This window comes from Diabrotica virgifera, chromosome 1 (assembly GCF_917563875.1).
Source record: "Diabrotica virgifera virgifera chromosome 1, PGI_DIABVI_V3a".
NCBI classification, from domain to species: Eukaryota; Metazoa; Arthropoda; class Insecta; order Coleoptera; family Chrysomelidae; genus Diabrotica; species Diabrotica virgifera.
In genome coordinates, this window is record NC_065443.1 from 251224415 (window position 1) to 251249073 (window position 24659).

The 24659-nt window shown below is 31.7% G+C and overlaps 1 protein-coding gene across 2 annotated transcripts in view; it reads right to left on the bottom strand.

Moving 5' to 3' along the window:
* Positions 1-203: 203 nt before the first annotated feature.
* The window catches only part of LOC126879079 (cytochrome P450 9e2-like), a 41812-nt gene continuing 17356 nt past the window's right edge, over positions 204-24659 (bottom strand). For both annotated transcript variants that reach the window (XM_050641994.1, XM_050641993.1), the window contains exons 4-7: positions 11062-11390; positions 9121-9322; positions 6694-6936; positions 204-942 (exon numbers count right to left, since the gene is read on the bottom strand). In XM_050641994.1, the coding sequence (XP_050497951.1) occupies positions 506-942; positions 6694-6936; positions 9121-9322; positions 11062-11390 (1211 nt within the window). In that variant the 3' untranslated portion in view covers positions 204-505. The remainder of the gene's footprint in view (positions 943-6693; positions 6937-9120; positions 9323-11061; positions 11391-24659) is intronic.

Sequence of the window (24659 nt, forward strand, 5' to 3'; positions counted from 1 at the left end):
TATTTATTATTGACAGATCATTTCAACACCCAATCAGAGCCCGTATAACGACTAATACCATACTGTCGGTGTGCGCATGCGCGCAGATCAATATAAATTCACCCTCAATCTCAATCGCGCCTAAAGAAGTATAACTTCAAAAATCGTAATAACAACAATAGCTATTCTTAGCACACATATAGCACATATAAAGTAAAAATATATTAAGCGTACCTAGTAGACTTATTATTAATAATAATTAGTATTATACATAGGTACATATACATGTCCGAAAACTACTAAATATATGCATTTAAAACAACTAGTACCTAGCCAAAAAGAAATCAGTACCTTCGATTATTTCAAAAGCAGTGATGTGGGGTAAAAATTTTAGTAAATGAAGTTTTTGTTGTTCACACGCAGTAATCCGCACAAAGATAGAGTTGGTAATTGTTAAAACACGCAACTCAGTTTATATCATGTAACTATAATAGGTATATACACCTCGGTAGTCGGTAGGTACGTTTTAATTCTTCAACTTCTTCAAGTTAAACCAGAAACCACCCTCAGCTGTCACATTGATCTGCTTCCTAGAAATTTTCAGTGGTACTGTAAGTCTTGCGGAAGGCTCGACTATAAAATTGGACAAGAGATAAAACAACACCACTTTTGCTTCTAATAGAGCAAATCGAGATCCTATACAGTTCCTAGGACCAATGCCGAAGGGAAGATACGTGTAAGGGTTGATTTTTGACTTGTTTTCGTCGTTGAATCTTTCTGGGTCGAACCTCTCTGGGTTTTCGTAGAATGCCGGATCTCTATGTATCGCCCATACGGGAAAGAGAAGAACTGTGTTCCTCTCAAGAACAAGCGGCTTTTCTTCGGGTGTTGCAGCTGGGATGGTGTAAGGTTTGGTACATATTCTGTCGGCCATTACACCGATTGGCCATTTTCGTAAGGTTTCTGAAAAATAAAAAAAATAATAAAATTTGACCATTACAGTAATATTATATTAATTTAAAAAAATTCTTTTGTCAACTATTTTGTTTTGATATATTTTGATCCATGACTTTGAATCTTCATACAGTTTTCAGTAAATTCAACCTAAACTATGTAGTTAAACCGTTTTAGTTAGTTTAGACATTTTTCTCTGTCTTTAAAATATTTTCGCTGGAATGCTTCGTAAAAGGCATTAAAACGTAATAGTATGATGAACAGGCAAAATAAAGGAGACATATTTCAGTTAAACACAGTTGTAAATCTTATTGTAAATGATCTTAAGCTATTTGCCTGTGGCATTTTACTTTTGATATCCACATCAGCAAAAATTTATAAATTAGGAATGGCAGAGTAAACAGTAGCGCGTCAGTAATATTTTTGTTTTTCGAAAGTTCTGCGAACTTTCTACAGTGAGGCAACAGTGCGTCAGTAATTCGACACTGACAGTGACATTTTTATACTATCAAAAACAATAAAATGTTGCCGAGTCAGTCACGTTCGATTTCTTATTATAGAAAATCGATTTTTAGTAGATCCAATGCGACGCAAAATCTAGGCATGGGATAAAAAAGTTTATTTGAAGAAAGTGTATTTTTTTGTTCGTCTTAATGTCGGTACAAGCTCCTTTTTACAATATTTTAATTAGTTATAGAGTAATTTCCACATACTAACATATTTCTCAATTTGGTCTCTGTACCGCCATTCTTTATTATATTACGAATATGTGTGCCAAATATCTCGACAAAATATTCAAAGTTACAGCCGCAATCTTGGACCGCGTTTGTTGCCACCTGTTGATCACTGCTGTATGCTCTTAGTTTTATTTTATACATAATATTCTTGTCTGTGGACCATCGTAGATGTGAGCGAGTTTAACTTCCTCTTCTTCTTATTTTTGTGTAGACATTACTGTCTGTTTTTCAATATGCCTCCAGTTTTCGTAGTCTTCTCACTGATCGTCTTCCTATTGGGGAACCGTCTATTGGGTAATCTACTACTCTATTTGTTGTCATTCATTCGGCTTATGTGGTCGCTCCATTCGACTCTTGTGTTTTACCCAGTTATTAATGTTGTCCATCTTGCATCTCATAGTGTCTTATCATCGATTTTTCGAAGGGTTTTAATCTCTGCTGTTTCTAGCATTCTTTTGTCCTCTATATGTGAGGTCGTGCTTCTGCCACGTACGTCGTTATTGGTCTGATGACTGTTTTGTAAATCATGCCTCTCTATTATTCTTTTCCGATATTTTTATTTCCATAGCTAGATCGTGTGACGCCTAGATATTTAAACTCCATGACTTGTTTTGTTATCTGACCCTCCAGGCCTAATTTACATCTTAGTAGTTTTACTGTTATCTAGACTTAGGCAAATATGCAAATAAAAAGGTATGAAATATGCAGTGTTTTACCCAAAAATATGCAAGGTTATCTAGAAAATATGCCTGTAGTAAAAAAATATTTGAAGTATTTTTAATTTGCACAAATATTTACAATATCTTCACATGTTGTATTAATATGTGTATGTATTTTATAAACTAACCTATGTAATAAATAATAATAATCCTGTCGCCAGGAGAGGTACAACGGCCTCCTTAATTCAGATGGACTTACCCAAGTTTTTTTTATGTATTTTGACTCGTAGAACACGATTTTTTTGGGTAACAGTTGATCCGGATGTCGATAAGATTGTTATAAACAAAGAACTTGAGGAATTACATAACAGCGATTTTTCGCAAAACGAAACATTTTTTTGTATTTTTTGGGTGATTCTCAGCAAAAAATGTTCCTACAAGTTTTTTCGTAGGATGCACAGTTTTCGAGATAAACGCGATTGAACTTTCAAAAAATCGAAAAAGTGCAATTTTTTAACCCGAATAACTTTTGATTAAAAAATAAAATAGCAATTCTGCTTACTGCATTTGAAAGTTCAAGTCAAATTCTATCGCTTTTGATTATTTGAATTGCTAAAAATTGTGTTTATAGCTTTGTTTAACAATAAAAAAATTAATTTTTAGCAATGAAAATAATCAAAACCGATAGAATTTGACTTGAAATTTCAAATGCGGTAAGCAGAATTGCTATTTTATATTTCAGTCAAAAGTTATTCGGGTTCAAAAATTGCAATTTTTCGATTCGTTGAAAGTTGAACCGCGTTTATGTCGAAGACTATGCATACTAAGAAAAAACTTGTTAAAACATTTTTTGCTCATAATGACCCAAAAAATACAAAAAAATGTTTTGTTTTGCGAAAAATCGTTTTTGTGTGATTCCTCAAGTTTTTTATTTATAACAATCTTATCGACATCCGGATCGACTGTTACCCAAAAAATTCGTGTTCCACGGGTCAAAATACATAAAAAAACTTGGATAAGTTCATCTGAATTAACGAGGCCGTTGTACCCCCACTGGCGACAGGACTATAAGTATTTTAACAAATAAATGATATTATTTCGAATTGTGGCAACAACAGATTATCAAATGCTGTTTTTTTTTCTAACAAACACATATGGCTTTTATCTGAGTACATAGAAAAACTTCTTTCGACATCAACTAATGTAACTGGGCTTTTTTCAAATTCACCATAACAGTTGGCTCTAAATTAAGTGGTTCGGAAAATGTCCCAGCTAGTACTTGAACCACTTCAGAAAGAACCTGGTAACTACTGTTTTTTCCGTGGTTGTTTAAATTTTTGGAAACTTTTCTTTCCAATATGATTACTGTTAACGTTTTGACACAATGATTCAAATTCTTTTATTAAAAATGTACTGTCTAACAATGATAATTTGAAGGAATCCAATTGAGTAATAGTTTTCTGAACAAAACTATAGTTTGATTTTATGAATGACACTGAACTGTTTATTTTCGTCATTTTCTAAGCACAACAATTACAGAGACAGGTGTTCACAGCTTATTAAACAACAAAAGTGAGAAAAGGACCGTCAACATAAAAATTTTTACCTAGAGATATAAACTGGCAGATTTTGGAACCCTTGTAGAACAAAACGTGGCAAAACTATGTATCTATCTTTTATATCGCTATATCTTTTATTAGTTCCGATACCAAAAATTTGAATACCAAGAGATTATAAAACAAAATTAAATATTAAGATTTCCAAGCTATTTGTTACATGAATATAAAGATGTATATAACCAAAATTTCAAATTATATGCATTTTATGCACATTTATATAAAAATATGCAAAATTTGATATTTTTGCATTTTTATGCATAATATCCAAAATATGCAATTGGCATATTTGCCTAAGTAGTTATAACCATGCATTTAGTCTTTTTTGGGGAAATTACCATGTTAAATTTTCTAGCGGTCATAATATTAAATTGGTGCAGAATACGTTGTAAATCATCTTCACTAAGAGATTAGTACCTATTGCGTTGTCTGAATAGCAGATTATTTTAAGTTGTTTTTCTCCCAGTTTGTATCCTTTAGTTCTAGACACTTTAAGGATATAATTTTCATTATAAGGAAGCTGATCTTAATAAGTTATAGGATAGTTCCTAGAGGATTTCTGATTAATACAGAAGTGTATTAAGGCCAAATTGCAATAAAACTGAAAGAAAAATTCTATATAACTGCCATAAGACCAGTTATGTTGTACGGAGCTAGATGTTAAGCACTTAAAAAGAAAGGCTCAGGTGAATGGTAAGAGCATGAGTGAAGTGGCAAAGCTTAATTTAAGATGGGATATATTAGAGGAAGTCTAGGAGCAGCACCAATTAATATAAAAATGAGGGAGCATAGGTTTAAAAGTTCATCGTGGAAATTATCATCCAACAGGAAGAATTGATGAGTTGCAAAATCCTGGAAGGACAAATAAGATCTGTCTAGAGACTCTTAAACATGACCATTAAAGGAATTGATATTGGTATGAGATTGTTATGATATTAATGTATTATTTCTTGTTTACCGAATATGTATTATCTCAAGAATATGTAATAGTATAAACAAGCTGAAAATGAACAAGCTGAAAATGAAAATAAACAAGCCATTATCATAACGAAAACTTTGTTTATTTACGTATTTTAATTCATAATATGGAAAAATACTATTACGAAAAGTTGTTTAGAATTAAAAATTATGTTTCAATTTGCAATTATATCATTCTAATTTAAATGTTGTGAACTGTAAAGATAATTTACTCAAAATTCATATTTTTTATATACCTCGTATAAAATTAATAAAATTTTATATATTATGGTTGCATCATAAATCTTAGACCATGAAGAGCTTTTTATAAAGAATTTTCTTTAAAGCTTTTCTTCGTCAAATTAAAAATGCAAGAGTTATAAATGAAAATGGTGATTTAAAATAAACCTTATTTTCGTTTTCAGCACCATCAAAACCTTAGGTTAGACGAAAATTAGCCATTCACCACACCGTGGTCAGTATCTTGAGAAATAAGCGTTATTTTAAGAGTGTCACTCGTCTATAAAGTCACATAACTTTTTTCTGATTGCATACTTTGACTTGAAATTTTCCAAAAAAAACTTCATCATGAATTATATTTTATTCCTGTGTTGGTGAAAATTATAAACTAAAAAGTTTGTCACTCAACTTTTTTAAGAAAACATGATTCTAACGAAATCTGACGACAAAATGTTTAAACATTAACAACTCCTCTTTTAGTTTGTTTAAACAGTGTGAATAAAGCACATTGCTATTTAAATACTTCAAAGATGACACAGTAAAATTTTCAAAAGGAAATATTTACAACGACCAAAGATACAGCGAGGTAAAGTCGAAAAATCATTAAAATTGATTTTTCGCCTTTTTGCATAAAATTTTATTTTTTAACATGTATGTACCACCAAGTCTAGATAAAAATAAATTTCGTATTATTCAGATTCAGCGGTATCGAAAGTATAAAGAATCACCAAAATTGGTCATTCATCTTAAAGTTGATTTTCGTGGTCGGTATAACGTAATTTTAGGAGTTGCTAACGCTCGCCTAAAAATGGAACAGTATATTTATCATTAAAGAGGAGGCCGTATACTCGTACAAACCTTTGTTGTTAATACATTATTGCTTTCGAAATATACTCAAATTGTATTTTTAAACATTTTATTTATTTTATTATAATAATCAAATTCACTATAAAATATCATTTATATTTTATTAATAGCTAACTAAAATCTAGTTTAATATTCACGAAGTGTCAAACTTAAATGTAAATACCAAATATCCTATGCTTTGCTTAACAAATTCAGATTAAAACTAGCCTACTTACTAATAGGGCTTTTCATTCACAGTCAGTTGTCTCTAGTTTTTGTCATATGTTGTATAATCTGTGTATATTAATATTATACACGGATTATACGACATATGACAGGAGCTCGAAACAAATGACAATCGATGAAAAGCCCTGTAGCAACGATTTCAGATGACGTTTAGTGTGTCGGAAGAAAATAAAAGGATTGTGACGTCACATTTTAGACTTTGATGTCGGTTATCTCGAAAATGCTTACAGATATCGAAATGCCGTTTTCAGATATGAATTCAGAAGACAAAACTACATAAGAGTCCATCGGTAAATCGGCTCTAGGTATTACAGGAGCGGCGACGCAATAACATACAGACTTTGCGAATTTATAAACGAAAAGTTTTCGTTGAAAAGAAAAGATTACGAAAAAATGAACTCAAAAAAGAAGAATAAGATAATAAGTGACAAAATAAAACTTTAAAAATGTTAATCTTACCTGAAACAACCATATCCAAGTATTTCATTTTCAATAAACCTTCATATGTTAGCTTGCCATTACATTCTCTCAGCGTGTCTTCGACTTCTTCTCTCAATCTATTTTGGATATCAGGGTTTACTGCTAATTCGTAGGTTGTAAAACACATCAAGGAAGATACGGCATCAAAACCAGCGAAAAAGAAGACCATAGCGTGCGCAGCTATATCGACGTTGGTGATTTCTATGGCACCTTTAGCATTTCCTATAAATCAAATTTAGGATAGACCTATATGAGATAGTTGATTAGATTGAAAACAAACTTATGATTTAATGTTATACTAGAAAAAACCAACTATAATAAACTTACGTGCATAAAAATCGGCCCACTTAAAAATTTGGTCATTTCTGATATTTCATATTTCCTAAACCTGTTGGCCGATTTAAGTAATTTTTTGAACATGTTATAGCATGATTCTTTAACAATACCACTGTAATAATACTGTTGCTAAATAGGTAAATTTTCATTGTATACCGGGTATACCAATCAGACTGTGTTTTTTTCTCAAAGTTCGCATCACCTTGTGGAATATTCTAGCATTTATAAAATACTGAAATTAAAACCTAACTGTAGCCTCAGGTTTTCTTAACATTCTGTTTTTTGATTCATTGGTTTACGTTGGATAATAAAAAAGTTAGGTACTTTAACAACTAGACATGTTCTTCATCAATACACGGTGTTCCTAAATAAGTGCGACAAACATTAAGTGGTAATTCTGCATGAAAAAATAATGACAGTTGGCTTTATAAACGTATGTCCGCAAATGTTTCGTTTCCGTGATACGGGATGTTGAATTTTTTTTACAAACTGACGATTTATTTTATTGCTTTAAAACCGGTTGAGATATGCCAATTAAATTTGGTGGGCTTTAAGACGTAGTTAATTGCCAATTTTTTGACATACAATTAAGAATCTAATATTCACCATTAGTGCGCATACGTGTAATATGACCGATCATATTACCCGCATGCACGCTAATGGTGAATATAAAATTCTTAATTTTATCTCAGAAAATCCGCAATAACTGTCTATTAAAACCTACCAAATTTCATTTGCATATCTCAACTGGTTTTAAAGCAATAAATAAATCGTCAGTTTGTAAGAAAAAATTCAACATCCCGTATCTCGGAAACGAAACATTTGAGGACATACGTTTATAAAACCAACTGTTATTATTTTTTCATGCAGAATTATCCCTTAAAGTTTGTCGTACTTGTTTAAAAACACCGTGTATTGATGAAGAACATGTCTAGTTGTTAAAGTACCTAACTTTTTTATTATCCAACATAAACCAATGAATCAAAAAACAGAATGTTAAGAAAACCTGAGGCTACAGTTGGGTTTTAATTTCAGTATTTTATAAATTCTAGAATATTCCACAAGGTGATGCGAACTTTGAGAAAAAAACACAGCTTGATTGGTACACCCGGTATACAATGAAAATTCCTGTTTAGCAACAGTGTTATTACGGTGGTATTGTTAAAGAATCAGGCTATAACATTTTCAAAGAATCACTTAAATCGGCCAACAGGTTTAGGAAATATAAGACATCAAAAATGACCAAATTTTTAAGTGGGCCGATTTCTATGCACGTAAGTTTAGTACAATGTGATCATTATTTATGAGAAGTAGAGAAAGAGGAAATATACACTTTTTATATTTTATTAGTTGAGCATATAGGTCGTTATTATTGGATTTTGAAGTATAAGAATAAAATAACAAGACCAGTGCTACGCTTCATTCGTAAATTTTTATCAAAAGAAATAGGCTGTAAGTGTTAAGCCTGTAGTGTTCTGAAAATGTTTTCTTCTAGCATTTTAATATTATTTACTCTCTTTAATTGGAATTATCAGGGCCGGCGATAACGGGCCTGCAAGGGATGCACTGCAGGCTGGCGCCCTGTTTGGGGGGCGCCAAAATGACCTTTTTTCTGTCGGTGCTATACAAAGTACTAATTTTTAAAAGACACCGAAGGGCGCCTATGCTTCTTTTGCAGGCGGGCGCCTTATACCCTAGCGCCGGTACTGGGAATTATCCACACAATCACTTTAAAATACGTTTAGTTCCACTTGCGAAATTGATTCCCTTTACACGACGATTATGCTAGTCTTTCCTATTCTTTCCATCAATTGCTTCTGATGCCCTGCAGAGATCTAGTTTTATTATTTTTAATTAGTCTCTCTCTCTCTCTCTCTCTCTCTCTCTGTCTCTCTCTCTCTCTCTCTCTCTCTCATAGATAAAAAAAATTAATAATTCAAGAAAAGTTTTGAAAAAGTCATTAAAGAGATTTTGAATATTTATCGTATTGCAAGATTATATGGGTTTTTTTTATACTCAATGATCCTGAAATTCATTCGAAATCCGGTTCAAAATACTTCAACAACTTACCTAAATCTGCTTCTTCGACTACTGCAAATCCAGTATCTATAACTTTCTCATCTTTTTGTTGAACTCCTTTTTTAGCCTCCATTAGTAAGTGTATCATGTCAGGACGAACAATTCCTCTCTCTTCTCTAGTTCGAACTGTCTTATCAATCAGTTCTATAAAGAAGTCACTTAATTCTTTGCCAAATATTGAAACTTTGAAAAACTAAAAACATAAGTTACATAAATAAATAAGAAAACGTATACCCGTAAAAAATTCGTCTGTTATAAAAAAATGGAAAAGAAAATAATAGGCAGATCTTTGCAGGCCTGCAAAAAAAACTGAAAAGCTGTTTTACTAATTTTAATTATTTTATAATGGTTTGTGATTCGCTGAATCAATAAATAAACGCCATTTTTTTGTAGCACGTCACGTTTAAAAAAAAATAGGTATATGCAGGGCCGGCGATAACGGGCCTGCAAGGGATGCACTGCAGGGGGGCGCGAAAATGAGCTTTTTTCTGCTGGTGGTACCTATACAATATATAAATAAAAAAACCGAAGGGCTCCTGTGCTAGTTTTGCAGGTGGGCACCTTATACCCTAGCGCCGGGACTGGGTATATGATTTGCCAATGGTGTTACTCGAAAGGAATATACGTAGTACGTAGTGCACATAAAAATATGTGAAGTCAAGTGTATCTTTTAACGGTTTATTGTTTAATCCAAAAAATTAGCTTGTGAATTTACTTAAAATCGTTTTCCTTCTCATGCGGAGGTACCTCTTGATACATCTTCGATTATAAATACCGTTGTAAATACTATCTAGAAACTGAAATGTCCCTCTTTAACGCCCAGCAGTTAGTAGTCTGTTATCATTGTTGTGCTGTACTTTCCTTGATATCTTTTTTTCATCTCCTTGATGTCTTGAAGGAAATGTTCTTATTTGTCACTCACGCCCAAATATTCAGTAAAATAGTTCATGTAAGAGTGGGGAAGACAACCCAAGTCTTGAAAAAACACATTACAGATTACAACTGGGGTAGTTCTCGGTCTGATACAAAGCTACCTTTGCAAATCTGTTGTGCTTCCTTGTGTCACTTAAACCTTCATAATGTGCTTTCGCATTGTTTATAGGGGTCCTTTCATACAGACTAATGCTTTTGGTTTGGAATTCTTTTGACACATCTGCCTCAACCAAATATACCTTGCTTCAATTTCACCTCCGAGAGATCGGGAAAATGTTTATCCAAGTATTTGAAACATTCTCCGCCTTTTCAGAGAATACCAAAGACGAACTCTCTTGCAGAACATTGTTTTGTTTAACCGTAAGCGTTCTTGACTGCTAATTCACCATTAAGCATTGATTTTTTCAGTCTGCATTGTCCAATAAATATCAAAAACAAGTACATTAAAAACAAGAAATTTGGTGTAACCAGCATATTGCCCAAGAAGCACACCCAAGATCTTCAAATAAATTCCCATATCTGTTAACCGTGATTTTCATATGTGAGTTTTTGAAGAATCTTTTTTAAGTTCTTAGTTAGACCTCTTTCAAGAACACAGTACACAGAGTGTAATCGAAACAGCATCAACAGAGTGTATATTATTTCATCAAGGTTTGCGTGTAGAAGACGGAGGTATATTTATAGTACCTCCACACCTGTGAGTCAATAGAGAGATATCGAAACCGTCGTTTGGTAATAAAAGATCCTTTATTTTGACACTTTTGACATATAAGCATGGTTATTTATGTCAAAATAAAGGATCTTTTATTAAAGGACGATGTTAAATAGGGTTTCGATATCTCTCTATTATGCAGTTTGTTTATATTCTGTGTGATTCAGAAAGCAAAGTGAAATATCTCATAGCTAAGACAGGGGAAAATGGGTTAAATCTGTGTTGTATTTTGAAAAAATCTGACGTCCGAATTGATTGAAATTATTCAAACAGCTATAGCTACTTACCGCTAAAATTTTCGGTATCAGAAAATAGCCAAAAAACTTAAGACTTCGCCAGAATCCAAAATCTACTGCTCTCGTTCCCATAGTGAAGAATTCATTATCTCTGTCCTTTAAAGAATCTGTTTTAACGCCAAAAGCCGTTGTAGCAATAACATCGTTCGTAAAACGTCTAAAAGTATCCTTCATTTCCATTTCGATGATATCTTTGTTATTGTTCTGGAAATATTTTATGAAGTTCTCACCACATTCAGACATCAGAACGAACATGGCACGCATTTTGCTGCTGGTGAAGGTTGGACTAAGGATCGGTCTCGTATCACGCCATACTTGGCCTTTAAATAGAATAAGAAAGTACTGTAACCATTTTCTTTAAGGAAGTATACACTTAAATTTATTGATGGTGTAAAGTTTGTTTAGCAGTAAATGGTTGACTTCAATTAGTGCGGTCCCCTCAGAGATCTTCCAGTAGTTGTAACCCCCCTTTCAGGTAGTTGTAACCCCCCCCTTAGAATCATCCTGGTTACGCCTATGATAAGTAAACGAGGTAGACAGAGTTGGTCTTTTGACAATTAACACTGACTAGACGGTACTTCTAAAATAAAGCAAAGGATCCACAAAATTTACAATAATTACGACGACAAAAACAAAAAAACGAATGTGAAATATATTGCTTTGTCTTATTTACCCGAAATTAATGTTTTCAAATGAGTTTTAAAATAAATTAAATCTCTATTAATTGCTAAAATTATAGAAAAACAAACATTCAAACATATTTAAATTTTACCTGAAACCGGGCCTTTCATACTACTGAAGTACCAGTACAAGTAGTGACCATTGAAGTCAACCATTTACTGCTAAACAAACTTTACCACTAAGGGCACTTATCCCCTCCATATTTAGTATTTCAAGAACTGGGAGGTGGTTTCCCTAGCCATCTGGTAATTAAAATTTCAACCCATTGGATTAAGTTTTTTACATAAAATTCGCTGTCTTGTTTAAAACAATACATTCACCGACACAAGTAACCGCCCACGTTGTATTTCTTTCAATTTGCAGAAATTGTCAATCTTGGACCACATTTTATGAAAGTTAGGGTAAAAAAATATTAACAAAAAATACAATACAATTATTGAAAATAGTCATTTGTATAATGTATAAAACAGTGGCGAATCTACGGGGAGTGAAAAAGGGGAAATGCCCCCCTAACAACGTACAAAATTAAAGACAAAAATTGTTGAAACATAAAAATATATTAGCTGACATGAAACTTAAACCTCAGACAAATTCAAACCAATAACGTAAGTTATTATTTATATCTTTTATGTAGTTTAGGTTTATCTTTTTTATGTGCTGACTGGACTGTGGCGAACTGGAAGAATACCTATACTGTTCTCAGAAATGAGAACAGAATAGCCCTAACATATCTAGAAGGACGCCAGCATATCTACAGGCGTGAAAATGAAAGGTTTGCTCCATGCACTATAACCGAAACAGTGGCTTACCGAGGAGGGTCAATAATGATTTGGGGAGGTATCTTTTACGAAACTCGGACTCATCTTGTTGTGTTCGATAGAGACCGTATGAATGCGCAAATATACGTGGAATAATATACCTGGATCCCGCGTAAGAAAAAAAAGTTGATTAATAGCAAGCTAAAAATTTGTTAATAGCTTAACGGTGTCTAGTCGGACAAACTTTGATGCACGCGAACACTGGAACAGGGGAAGTTTTAATTGTGGAGCATGATAAACGTGTCGTCCTGACAAGTTTATGATTGTGAAACATAGCAACTTGTTTTTAAGTTTATTCAATAGCCAGCGTTATATAATATATAAAAAAATGTTTGTCCGACAAAAATGTTGGGCATTTTAACGGGTCCGACACGTAGAACATGTCACATCACAGGAATTATGTTGGTGATAAATAGCAGTCTGATTTTTGCATAAAAGTTTAATGAAAGGTTAAAAATCAGTTGGAAGTTCTGTCCGACAAAATTAATGGGAAGTTTTCGTAGTCCGACGTTATAAACATGTTAGATATAGACAAAAATGCTGGTCATAAATAACAAGCTAATTTTGATTGTTTTATGTACAAATTATATTTTGTAACGCAAAAAGTTATATGTCGGACAAAAAGTTTGGGAAAATCGAAGGAAATGAATAAAAAATCATTTTTTCAGAATGACTTCGTCGCATATTGATTAAGCAATTTTAGTTTTATATTATTATTTATATTCACATACTTGCATTTGTATGTACATACATGCACACTCCAAAAACAGTGAGGTAGGTATCAATGCATGTATATATTGCAAAAAAATTATTTTTTTTGGTGGAATTTGTTCTAGAGATTCTCAAAATGATAATTAAAAGTGTCATAGAACATTTGAAAGCAATATCTTAAGGTTTTCTAATTAGGCGCATCAGAAATTATGGAAAATTTACTACAAAAAACGTTGTATTCATTTTTTTCCATAATCAAATCTTAACCCTGTAAACGACGTTGGAAAATATGAAGAGTGTAAAAATTCGGTGCTTATAAGCATAGACGTACAAATGGCACATGCTTAGAAGTATGGGTATATAATAATATAATAGAAGGCTGCATTTGTCTGTGTGACACTTTGTGCTACACAAAGTAGTATTTAAAAGTATATGGTCTCTGACGTTCTTTTTGTCTCGTGTGTTGGAAATTAAAATTTATATTAACTATGGAGTGTCTTTGTGTCTATTTTTGAGTGTTAAGAGTTTAAATTTTTAAGTCACCAAACAATTCGACGGAACAATTTTGAGTAATTGTCGAATATTTTACCAAAGTTCGTAAAATACTTGGTCCTTAATAGGGAACTTGCATAAATTTTTAAGTTCGAAAAAAATGTTATAAATCACAACAGAACATAATTTAAAACATGTATCAAAGAAAAAAAAGTTTTGTTTGTCTTTCGTTTGGCCCCTAAAGACGATTAAAAATTCAAATTAAAACAGGTGGTCCAAAACGCATCGTGACGTCACTTAGTTTTACATTTACATTTTTCCGATAAAGTAAACAGAATTTTAAATTAGACGTTATAAACGTCAGTAGAAAATACATTTATGTGACGTTACAAGTGTTTTTGATCGTTAGACCTATTCATAGAAAATTTGTACTTTTACAAAATGGTTTTATTTTCAATAGTAAACCTTCGTTCCTTTCCTTCAAAAACAGTATAAAACTACAATTTTAACAAACTGGTATATATTATTACAATGATATACGATAAATGTCATTAGAATATAAATATTTTTGACTTATTCCACGACGATGAGCTTGCCAAATACCCAAGTAGGTGGAGGCCAATAAACTAAAGAAGGAGAAGAAGAATATACCTAAATATAAGGTTGTGTCTAGGTATACGCTAACGTGTACGCAAATAAAAAAGTTAGAGTGTCAGTGATTTCTTATTTTTTATTTGTTTAGTGTTTGTTTTTAAATTAACTACGGAGTGTGGACAATTATTTAGTTCTTTTAATGAATTTAAGAACATTTTAAAACAGTACGAAAAAGATAAGAGACTATAAATTAATATATATTTTTTTTTTAGTTATAAATGAAATAGTATTACCGTAAAAGATTAAAATAAAAGGAAGACCTAAAGCTTTCACAATAATAATTAACTTGTTCTGAAGCTATTATCCTTGTGGCATTTTTGTAATCAACTATTCTAAATGAGAACTAAGCCACAATTTAACTAAAAAATTGATTTTATTAACGTTTCGATTTCTAAACCGGATGTCGTTGTCAAAATACAAAATATTATTAAATTAAACAAAAATGTTTTTGCTTAGTAAAAAATGTTTTCTAATAATTTATTTAATCTGACTAATTTTTGTATTTTGACAATGACATCCGATTTGGACGTCTAAACGTTAATAAAATATTTTTTTTTAGTTAAATTGTGGCTTATTTTGCATTTAGAATAGTTGATTATAATAATTCACTTACGTATAAAAATTATTTTAACAATATTTTTTACCTACATGTCATGTAAACTAAATACATATAATTATTTTGCTAACCTAAATATATACTTTTATATATACATACATTGATTTATTACAATTAAGTTTGAAACATCTGAATAGTTCTGCTTCCCTTCCTTTAACAAATATGTTTCTATCAAACAAACACTAAACATATCAAAATAGCATGTGCCAAAATATATAGTCACTGCGCAAGCTAAATAATGACGTCACTGGCTTGATGAAGTTTAATTCGCGTCTACCTAACTTTTTTATTTGCGTACACGTTATCGTGTACCTAGACACAGCGAAATATAACCATAAGAGGATCGGAACGTATTTTCGGCTGCAATGCTATTCAAATGGGGATTCATTTTTTTCAAATCCTGAGAAAACTAATAAGTATTTTGGAAAAATTTAAACGCAGAATGAAAGATTACGTTATTAGCGAGGGCCGAAAGTCCCTGAGAACTTCTACAATGTTTATTTTAATAAGTTACAGGGGAGAAAAAACTAAGAGAAAATTTAGTGTGATTTTTAAATTCAAATATCTCATTCAAAATAAACTTTTTATTTATTCTAAGGGACTTTCGGCCCTCGGTAATAATTTAGTCTTTCATTCTGCGTTTAAATTTTTCAAAAATATTTATTGGTTTTTTCAGGATTTGAAAAAAATGAACACAATGCCGTGGTAATATTTTCCAAATCTGTCTTTGTCTTACAACGCACTCAACCGAATATAATATTGTCAGCATATATTGTCAGTCAGACACTGACAATCAGTGACAATTTTAAATATTTGACATTGCATCGGGAATATTTTGAGAAATTGATTAAATATTATTGATATATAGTGTATTTTGTATTTGATAAAGAATTGATTTAAGACGTGAACTTAATAAAAAGTTATTTATTGTGTATTATTTGTGAAAGATCCAAGCAGAGAATACATCAGATATATCCTGTGATCCAAGTATTTTGTTGTTAGAGATGTTCAAAATTGTAAGCGTTCCAAAATAACAACATATTATTAAAAAATCACTTTAACACTTTTCCTCTTTTCTCGATTGATTATTAGTTTTTGTTGTACAAATAAATTATTACAATCACTGAAAACATAGTTAGTGAAAAAATTATCACATTTATTAACTGAATTAATAATTTGCAATTATAAAAATAACAGTTATCCAAGAACATTCAAAAGCCATCTCTTTAAATTAATTATGACATTTTCAAGTAGAATGACATTCTAGTAATGTTTACATATCCACACCAGTGTGAATTTTACTACACGTAATTTGCCGTGTAAAGACAGAAAAAGTAGGGATACACGTAAAATATTTGCGAATTATGTACCCATAGCCTTAATAAAAACTAATGCAAAACTATATGATGTCACGGGCCGTTTGAACTACTTTATACCGCAGAAGACTTTAAATATGTATTTCTAAGTTACTACGAGTTTTTGAAGCGTGAAATTTTGGAAATCTCATTTTTAAACAAAACTGAACATTATTATCCAATAAAAAAAAATGTGCAAGTTCCCTATTCAATGAGAATCAGTTGTCAGATAATTGTGAAAACTTTTCGTGCTATACTGCTTTTGAGTTAAAACGGGCTTGATTGAACAAGGGTACCTAAATAAATTATTTATTAAAATTGTGTATCGTAATTTTTCTCAAATTTTTACAAATGAAATATATAATGTAATATGTCACATGGCTAGAAATAATTTGCTGCCAAAATAAATCGATTAGTTTAAATTTGACGTTACGATTGCAATTTATTATGAATTATTGTCAAAAGTGACAGTTTTTAAATGGCAATATATTCATAGACATAAGGGTAGACAGGGAATACAGAGCAAAAAGTCGATCGGAGGTCTATCTTTCTCTTTTAACCAAGCGATCCCGCGCATGTGACAGACAAAGATAGCTAGACCACTCAATCCATAGTATTGGAGTTACACCTCGATGCACAGAGCGGCCCATACTTTGCCTAATCTACTAGTTAGAATACCTAAATGATGTTGAGATAAATCGAAAGATATCGATTGTAATTGATTGTAGGCATTTTTTACATAGAGTAAGCACCCGATATTGACATTTCAAAAATTATTTTTTTAAATTGTCCGACTATGAAATCTACCCCTTATTTTTTTCCGACAACAGTAATTCTTTGTAAGGAATAATTTACTTAATTAAATTTCGTTTTTGTCGGAAAGCTATTTATCACCAGCATTTTTGTCTATATCTTACATGTTTAGAATGTCGGACTACGAAAACTTCCCATTAATTTTGTCGGACAGAACTTTTAATTGACTCATTAACCTTTCAATAAACTCTCATGCAAAAATCAGACTGCTATTTTTCACCAACATTTTTCCTGTGATGTAACATGTTCTACGTGTCGGACTCGTTAAAATGCCCAACATTTTTGTCGGACAAACATTTTTTCATATATTATATAACGTTGGCTATTAAATAAACCTAAAAACAACTTGCTATTTTTCACAATCATAAATTTGTCAGGACGACACATTTATCATGCTCCACAATTAAAACTTCCCGTGTTCCAGTGTTCCCGTGCATCAAAGTTTGTCCGACTAGACACCCTTAAGCTATTAACAAATTTTCAGCTTGCTATTAATCAACTTTTTTTTTCTTACGCGGGATCCAGGTCTATAAGTTTTCCAAGACCATGTCATGCCTTTCGCACCGTTCATTGGTGAAAATTTTAGATTAATGCATGACAATGCACGTTGAAATACTTCAAGATTCACCCGTGAGTACCTTAATGAGTATTCAAGTTTTACCATGGACGACACGCAGTCCCGATCTTAACCCAATTGAAAACATTTGGTATAATCTCAAAAAACGGGTAAGAGCAAGGGTACCAGCCCCTACACCTTACGGAAAACTCAAGACGGCTGCGATAGAGGAGTGGCACAATATCCTCAGTCAAATAGCATGAATGAATTGCCGAACCGGCTTCAAGAGATCTAAGGGACAGAGACGGCAACACCCATTAGTAATAGGTACTCATATTTTTTAATTATACTGACCATAGAGTTATATATTAGCATAGAGAGAGTGTCATTCAGAGCGAAGTGACGACACCATCTTTTTTATTTGGATTAGTGCTGTTTCACTCTTACGCATAGTAAAGCTGCTACAGTTGTCCTCCTCTTCCGTGCCTATATTCACACTGAATGTCATCATAGATTTTCGATACAATGTGTTAGAAAGAGATGCCGCAAACCAGTCCTTGAGATCTTGTCGTCAGGAAGCGCGGTAGGTAGGCTCCCTCTATGTTAATATATACCTCTATGATACTGACTTTCAGTAGTAATTGCACGAGAGCTTTAAATTATCGATTTGTTTCCCGAGCGACACTTTGACAGTTTTAATTTACAGTTTTATTTGACAGTTTAAATTATGTCAAAGTGGTGCGACGGCAACAAGTCGATAATAATTTTAGAGATCGAGGACAATTCGCTGAGATTATTTCAGGAATAAAATTGTCTTTTTAAGATCAGTTTAACTAATATTTTATTGACATATTCACCTGAATATTTGATAAACGTGTTTCTTGGTATTCTCTGTGACAAGTTGTAAAACATTAATTGTCATTAATATCACTGAAAATATTCATTTTTGCATAGTAGCGAAGGGCATCTGACGTAGTGCTTGACGACGGGATATTAACAACAATTATCAGTAGTAATTGCACAAGAGCTCTGAAATTATTGAATTTTTCCCGAGTGACACTTTGACAGTTTTAATTTGACGAGCCGAAGGCGAGTGAAATTATGTCAAAGTGTCACGAGAGCAAAAATTCTATATTAATTTCAGAGGTCGAGTGCAATTTGTTGCGATTATTTCATGAATAAAACTGTTCAAAACCAAAATTTTATTGTAATTTATTTATGTAAGTACCATTAAACACACAGTTTTTATAAATATTTGACGATTGAAAGTCATCACTTTTATAATTTTTAAAATATTAATTGTCATTAATGTCACTGAATGTATTTTTTCGTAGCAATGAAGGGCATCTGACGTAATATACTTAACGACGGGAGATTATCAAAAATTATCGATTTAATTCAGATTTCTGTAGCTTTCTATTGGTCAGAATCTCCTATGAATGAAATAATCAGTAGTAATTGCACAAGAGCTCTGAAATTATTGAATTTTTCCCGAGTGACACTTTGACAGTTTTAATTTCACGAGCCGAAGGCGAGTGAAATTATGTCAAAGTGTCACGAGAGCAAAAATTCTATATTAATTTCAGAGGTCGAGTGCAATTTGTTGCGATTATTTCATGAATAAAACTGTTCAAAACCAAAATTTTATTGTAATTTATTTATGTAAGTACCATTAAACACACAGTTTTTATAAATATTTGACGATTGAAAGTCATCACTTTTATAATTTTTAAAACATTAATTGTCATTAATGTCACTGAATGTATTTTTTCGTAGCAACGAAGGGCATCTGACGTAATATACTTAACGACGGGAGATTATCAAAAATTACAGATTTAATTCAGATTTCTGTAGCTTTCTATTGGTCAGAATCTTCTATGAATGAAATAATCAGTAGTAATTGCACAAGAGCTCTAAAATTATCGAATTTTTCCCGAGTGACACTTTGGACAGTTTAATTTCACGACCAGAAGGGGAATGAATGAAATAATCGGGTACAATATCACAAGAGAGTGAGAATAAATTGACAATAAGGCGACAGTTTCTCGAAAATTTGCTGTCTGGCAATAGACACGAGAGCCCGCAGGACTCGCTAAAGCTGAAGGAAAGAAAACCAAGGGCATACACGAGACACGTGAGAATATAACAATTACAAACCAGCAATTCTCAAGCGCCCTAACGCAGGCTCAACAAAGTTTGAAAATGAATGATATCCACAGTCTTGGCCAAAACCAAAACAAAACTCGGTCCGATGCAAAAGTTGTGGGCAATAACAGCGAGAGTGAGGAGCTTGCAACAAAAGACAAGGTGTGGATTTATGCAGCAAAGTATAAACAATCTTATAGTACACAAAAATTGGAAACATACCTACAAACAAAGTTTCCCGGGCATGAGTTCTCGTGCACTTTATACGAGAATAAGGTAAATGGATCCAATTCTTTCAGGATTACGGCAGATGCAGAATTGAAGGATATTCTTTTTCAACCACAGACATGGCCAAAGGGAATAGAGGTGAGTGAATATTTTTTTCGCAGAAAATATTCCGTCAATAAACCTCCTAACCAAGGTAGATACTTTAACATGAAAAGACAACAGTGAAAGTGCTATTTTAAAAAACTCTGTACCATTTTATAATAAACAAAATTCGTTAGCAAACTCTGACCAAATTAGTCTAGTTAGTATTTTTCATGTAAACACCCAAAGTTTAATAAACAAAATAGATCAGCTTAATGTTTTTTTGAAAAATAAAAGATACAATATATTATGTTTCTCTGAACATTGGCTCAGAGAAAACGAATTAACAACATTAAAGTTTGATGGGTACTTTTTGTCAACTTTTTTCTGTCGGAAGGTAAGAGAACATGGAGGTGTTGAAATCTTTAGCGATAATAAATTTTCTACACGACCAGTTTGTTTGAATGATATATCATGTGAATATGAGGGTGAATTTTGTGCATTAGAAATTACAGATATTAAAACTATTCTAGTAACAGTGTATAGAACCGGAAATGGGAATTTTAAAATATTTCTAGACCTTTTTGAAAAGTTATTGGTGTTTTGCTCTGCTAATTTTTTGGAAATAATAATAATTGCGGATTTCAACATTGATTTTAAAAAATCTTCTAATGAACTCAGAATTTTCCGTGATCTAATTTCTACTTTTGGCTTAACAATAAATATTAATGAATATACTAGAATAACAACTAGATCAGCAACTTGTTTAGATAACATCTTAACAAACATAAACAGTGGGATAGTTGGTTGTGGAATTGTGGACCCATGTATCTCTGATCATCTTGCTCAATTTATTAACTTAAAAATAAAATCTGAAAAAAATCATAGTGCAAATACATACACAAGACGTATAACGAGTAATGGCATACTGTTGAAACATTCGTTAAATAACGTTGATTGGTCTTCAGCTATTTCTCTCAAAACAGCAACAGAATTAGCTTAATTTATTACTGAAATGTATCAAAAGTTAACTGAAATCAATTTTCCATTAAAAAAATTGCGAAGTCAGAATAAAGCTCCAATTTCTTGGTTTGATGATGAATTAAAACTTATGCGAGAAAATCTTTCCACAGTCAAGGTAATTGCTGACGTTACAAAAAATTATAGTGAATATAATAAGTTTAAGAAGCATTATAGATCAACAATATCATTAAAGAAAAAACTAGCTTATGGGCATTTCTTTTCAAATTCTGAAAATATATCTCGTGACAGTTGGAAAGTTATAAACTATCACAGAAATAAAGGTCAAAATAAAAAAGTTAGTCCTAGTATGATCTCATCAAACGATTTCAATAATTACTTTACTTCAGTAGCTAAAAATATTAGAGGTTCTTTCAGTTCTACAAATGAAAATGTAGCTATAGATATTTTGAAAGATGTACACTCTCCTTGCCACTCTTTATTTTTACTACCTGTTACTGATATTGAAATCAGAAATGTTTTGCGTGGCTTGAAAAATTCACATTGTACAGATTTTTATTTTTTAAACAAAAAAATAATTGTCGAAACTATTGATATTGTTATTGACAAATTAGTTTTACTTTATAATAATTGCCTTACTGAGGGGATTTTCCCTGATGTACTAAAAGTAACAAAAGTGTTGCCACTATTCAAAAAAGGGTCTTTAGATGAAATTGGAAATTACCGTCCCATCTCTATCATTCCCATTTTCGGTAAAATTTTTGAAAGCATTCTTAATACTCGTTTGATAGAATATCTAGATAAACACAAAATACTTCACTGTAACCAATATGGCTTTAGAAAAAAGTGCAGCACTACACAAGCTATACAGAAAATTGTGAGAGATATAGTCGACGGCATGGAGGAAGGTCATTTCGTGTCTTTGACATTGTGTGATTTATCCAAAGCTTTTGACTGTGTTTCGCATAAATTAATGTTGGAAAAAATGCATAAATATGGTATAAGGGGAACCACTCTCAATCTATTTAGATCTTATTTAACAAATAGAAAACAGGCAGTTTTTCTTAATAATAGCTATTCTGATTTGAACACGGTCGAATACGGGGTTCCTCAAGGTTCAATACTAGGACCCACTTTGTTTCATATTTATCTGAACGATCTATTTCACTACACTTTTCCCATAAAATGTGTGTGCTTTGCAGATGATACCACTCTCATAAATACTGACATTAATCATCATAATTTGAAAATTAAAATAGATAGTGATACTCAGAAAGCAAAAAACTGGTTTTTGCATAATGGTCTGAAGCTAAATGAAGACAAAAATCAGAATTTGATATTTAGTTCTGACCGGAAGTATGTCTTAGGAAATAGTGTTAAACTCTTAGGAATTTTCCTAGATGATAATTTGGACTGGAGTGCTCATACAGACTACTTAAGTTCTAAACTTGCTACAACTATATTTTTGATACGCAACTTAGTTTTTATGATCCCTAAAAGTACCCTTAAAATGATCTACTTTACACTGTTCCATAGCCATTTAAAGTACGGAATAACTGTTTGGGGTGGCTCTTGTCACGCAGACAGAATTTTTAAGTTACAAAAGAAAGTAGTGAGGATACTTGCAGGAGCAGAGTATAGGGAACACTGTAAACCTTTATTTCAGAAGTTAGGTATTATGTCACTACCTTCACTCAATATATATGAGACGCTGATTGAAATTCATTCCAACAAAAGTAAGTTTAATATAAGCTCCAACTTCCATGATCACCATACAAGATCGAGCGATGCTATTAAAGCACAACGTTTTAGGTTGACGAAAAGTATAAAAAACTCAACTGATGTTAGTTTGTACAATTTTTTGCCAGATGAAGTAAAAAGTCTTCATTTACAGTCGTTTAAAAATAAAATAAAATCACACTTTTTAAAACATTGTTTTTACACAAAGACAGAGTACTTAGGTACCGCTTATAATACATTATAATAAGTACACTAGTTTGGTCAGGGTTTTTTTGCTGATTATGACGATATTTCATGTTTTTAAGTTTATTTCATGTCTTTACGTTTTTACATAGTGTGTTAAATTGTTTAAATTTGTTAGTACCTGTTTGTATATCTGTTCATTATAATTTATAATATTTATCTTTTAAATTTTGTCAAAATTTTATAATGTAGGTACGTACTCTTTTGACTTGTCAAAAACAAAAGAAATTTTGTATATTTGATGAAATAAAATTCTATTCTATTGCCCAATGAAAACAAATTTGAGAAAAAATGAAACATTATTTTCTTATTTATTCTTACATTCGTGTGATATTCGTAAGATTATTTTTTAATAGGTATATTATGGATATTTTCTTAAATGTGACAGTTGTCAAAACTAGGAAACTGGTTGCCATTAAATAGAAACAATCTACTTAAAAAAATTCTATCGGTAATTTTCTACAGTAGATAATTCTTAGTATAATTTTAATCTGATTGGACAGAATTAAACACGTGATCAAATATCTTACTATACGATTGGAAGTTAAAATCATTAAAAAATAATCACTTTAATTTGTAGTTCTGTAGCTTTCTATTGGTCAGAATCTCCTATGAATGAAGTAATCAAAATCATTTTTGTTTGAATTTTCTTCGAAGAATTTTAAGGCTATGGGTACATAATTCGCAAATATTTTAGGTGTATCCCTACTTTTTCTGTCTTTACACGGCAAATTACGTGTAGTAAAATTCACACTGGTGTGGATATGTAAACATTACTAGAATGTCATTCTACTTGAAAATGTCATAATTAATTTAAAGAGATGGCTTTTGAATGTTCTTGGATAACTGTTATTTTTATAATTGCAAATTATTAATTCAGTTAATAAATGTGATAATTTTTTCACTAACTATGTTTTCAGTGATTGTAATAATTTATTTGTACAACAAAAACTAATAATCAATCGAGAAAAGAGGAAAAGTGTTAAAGTGATTTTTTAATAATATGTTGTTATTTTGGAACGCTTACAATTTTGAACATCTCTAACAACAAAATACTTGGATCATAGGATATATCTGATGTATTCTCTGCTTGGATCTTTCACAAATAATACACAATAAATAACTTTTTCGTACTTCCGGGCCTAAAGTGACAACTTCACTCCCTTGTGACAGGTACTAAAGTGTCACATTTAATCCCTCCGGGATTAAATATTGACGAAACTCCCGGAACGATTAAATCACAAACAAACGAATTTAAGGGATATTTTATTGAAAAATATAATTAATTAGAATGGTAATTAACGTTAATATTCAAATTAATGATGGCACTGTTTTCTGAATTTTTGATCACAAAATTTCGGTCAATTTTATTTTTGGTGTTTCTAATCGCAATTAGGAAGGAATCGCCCAAATCTCTCACATCGTCGATTTCTAAATCAACCAACTCTTTTCCACGACAAGCTCCCGCAACGCCC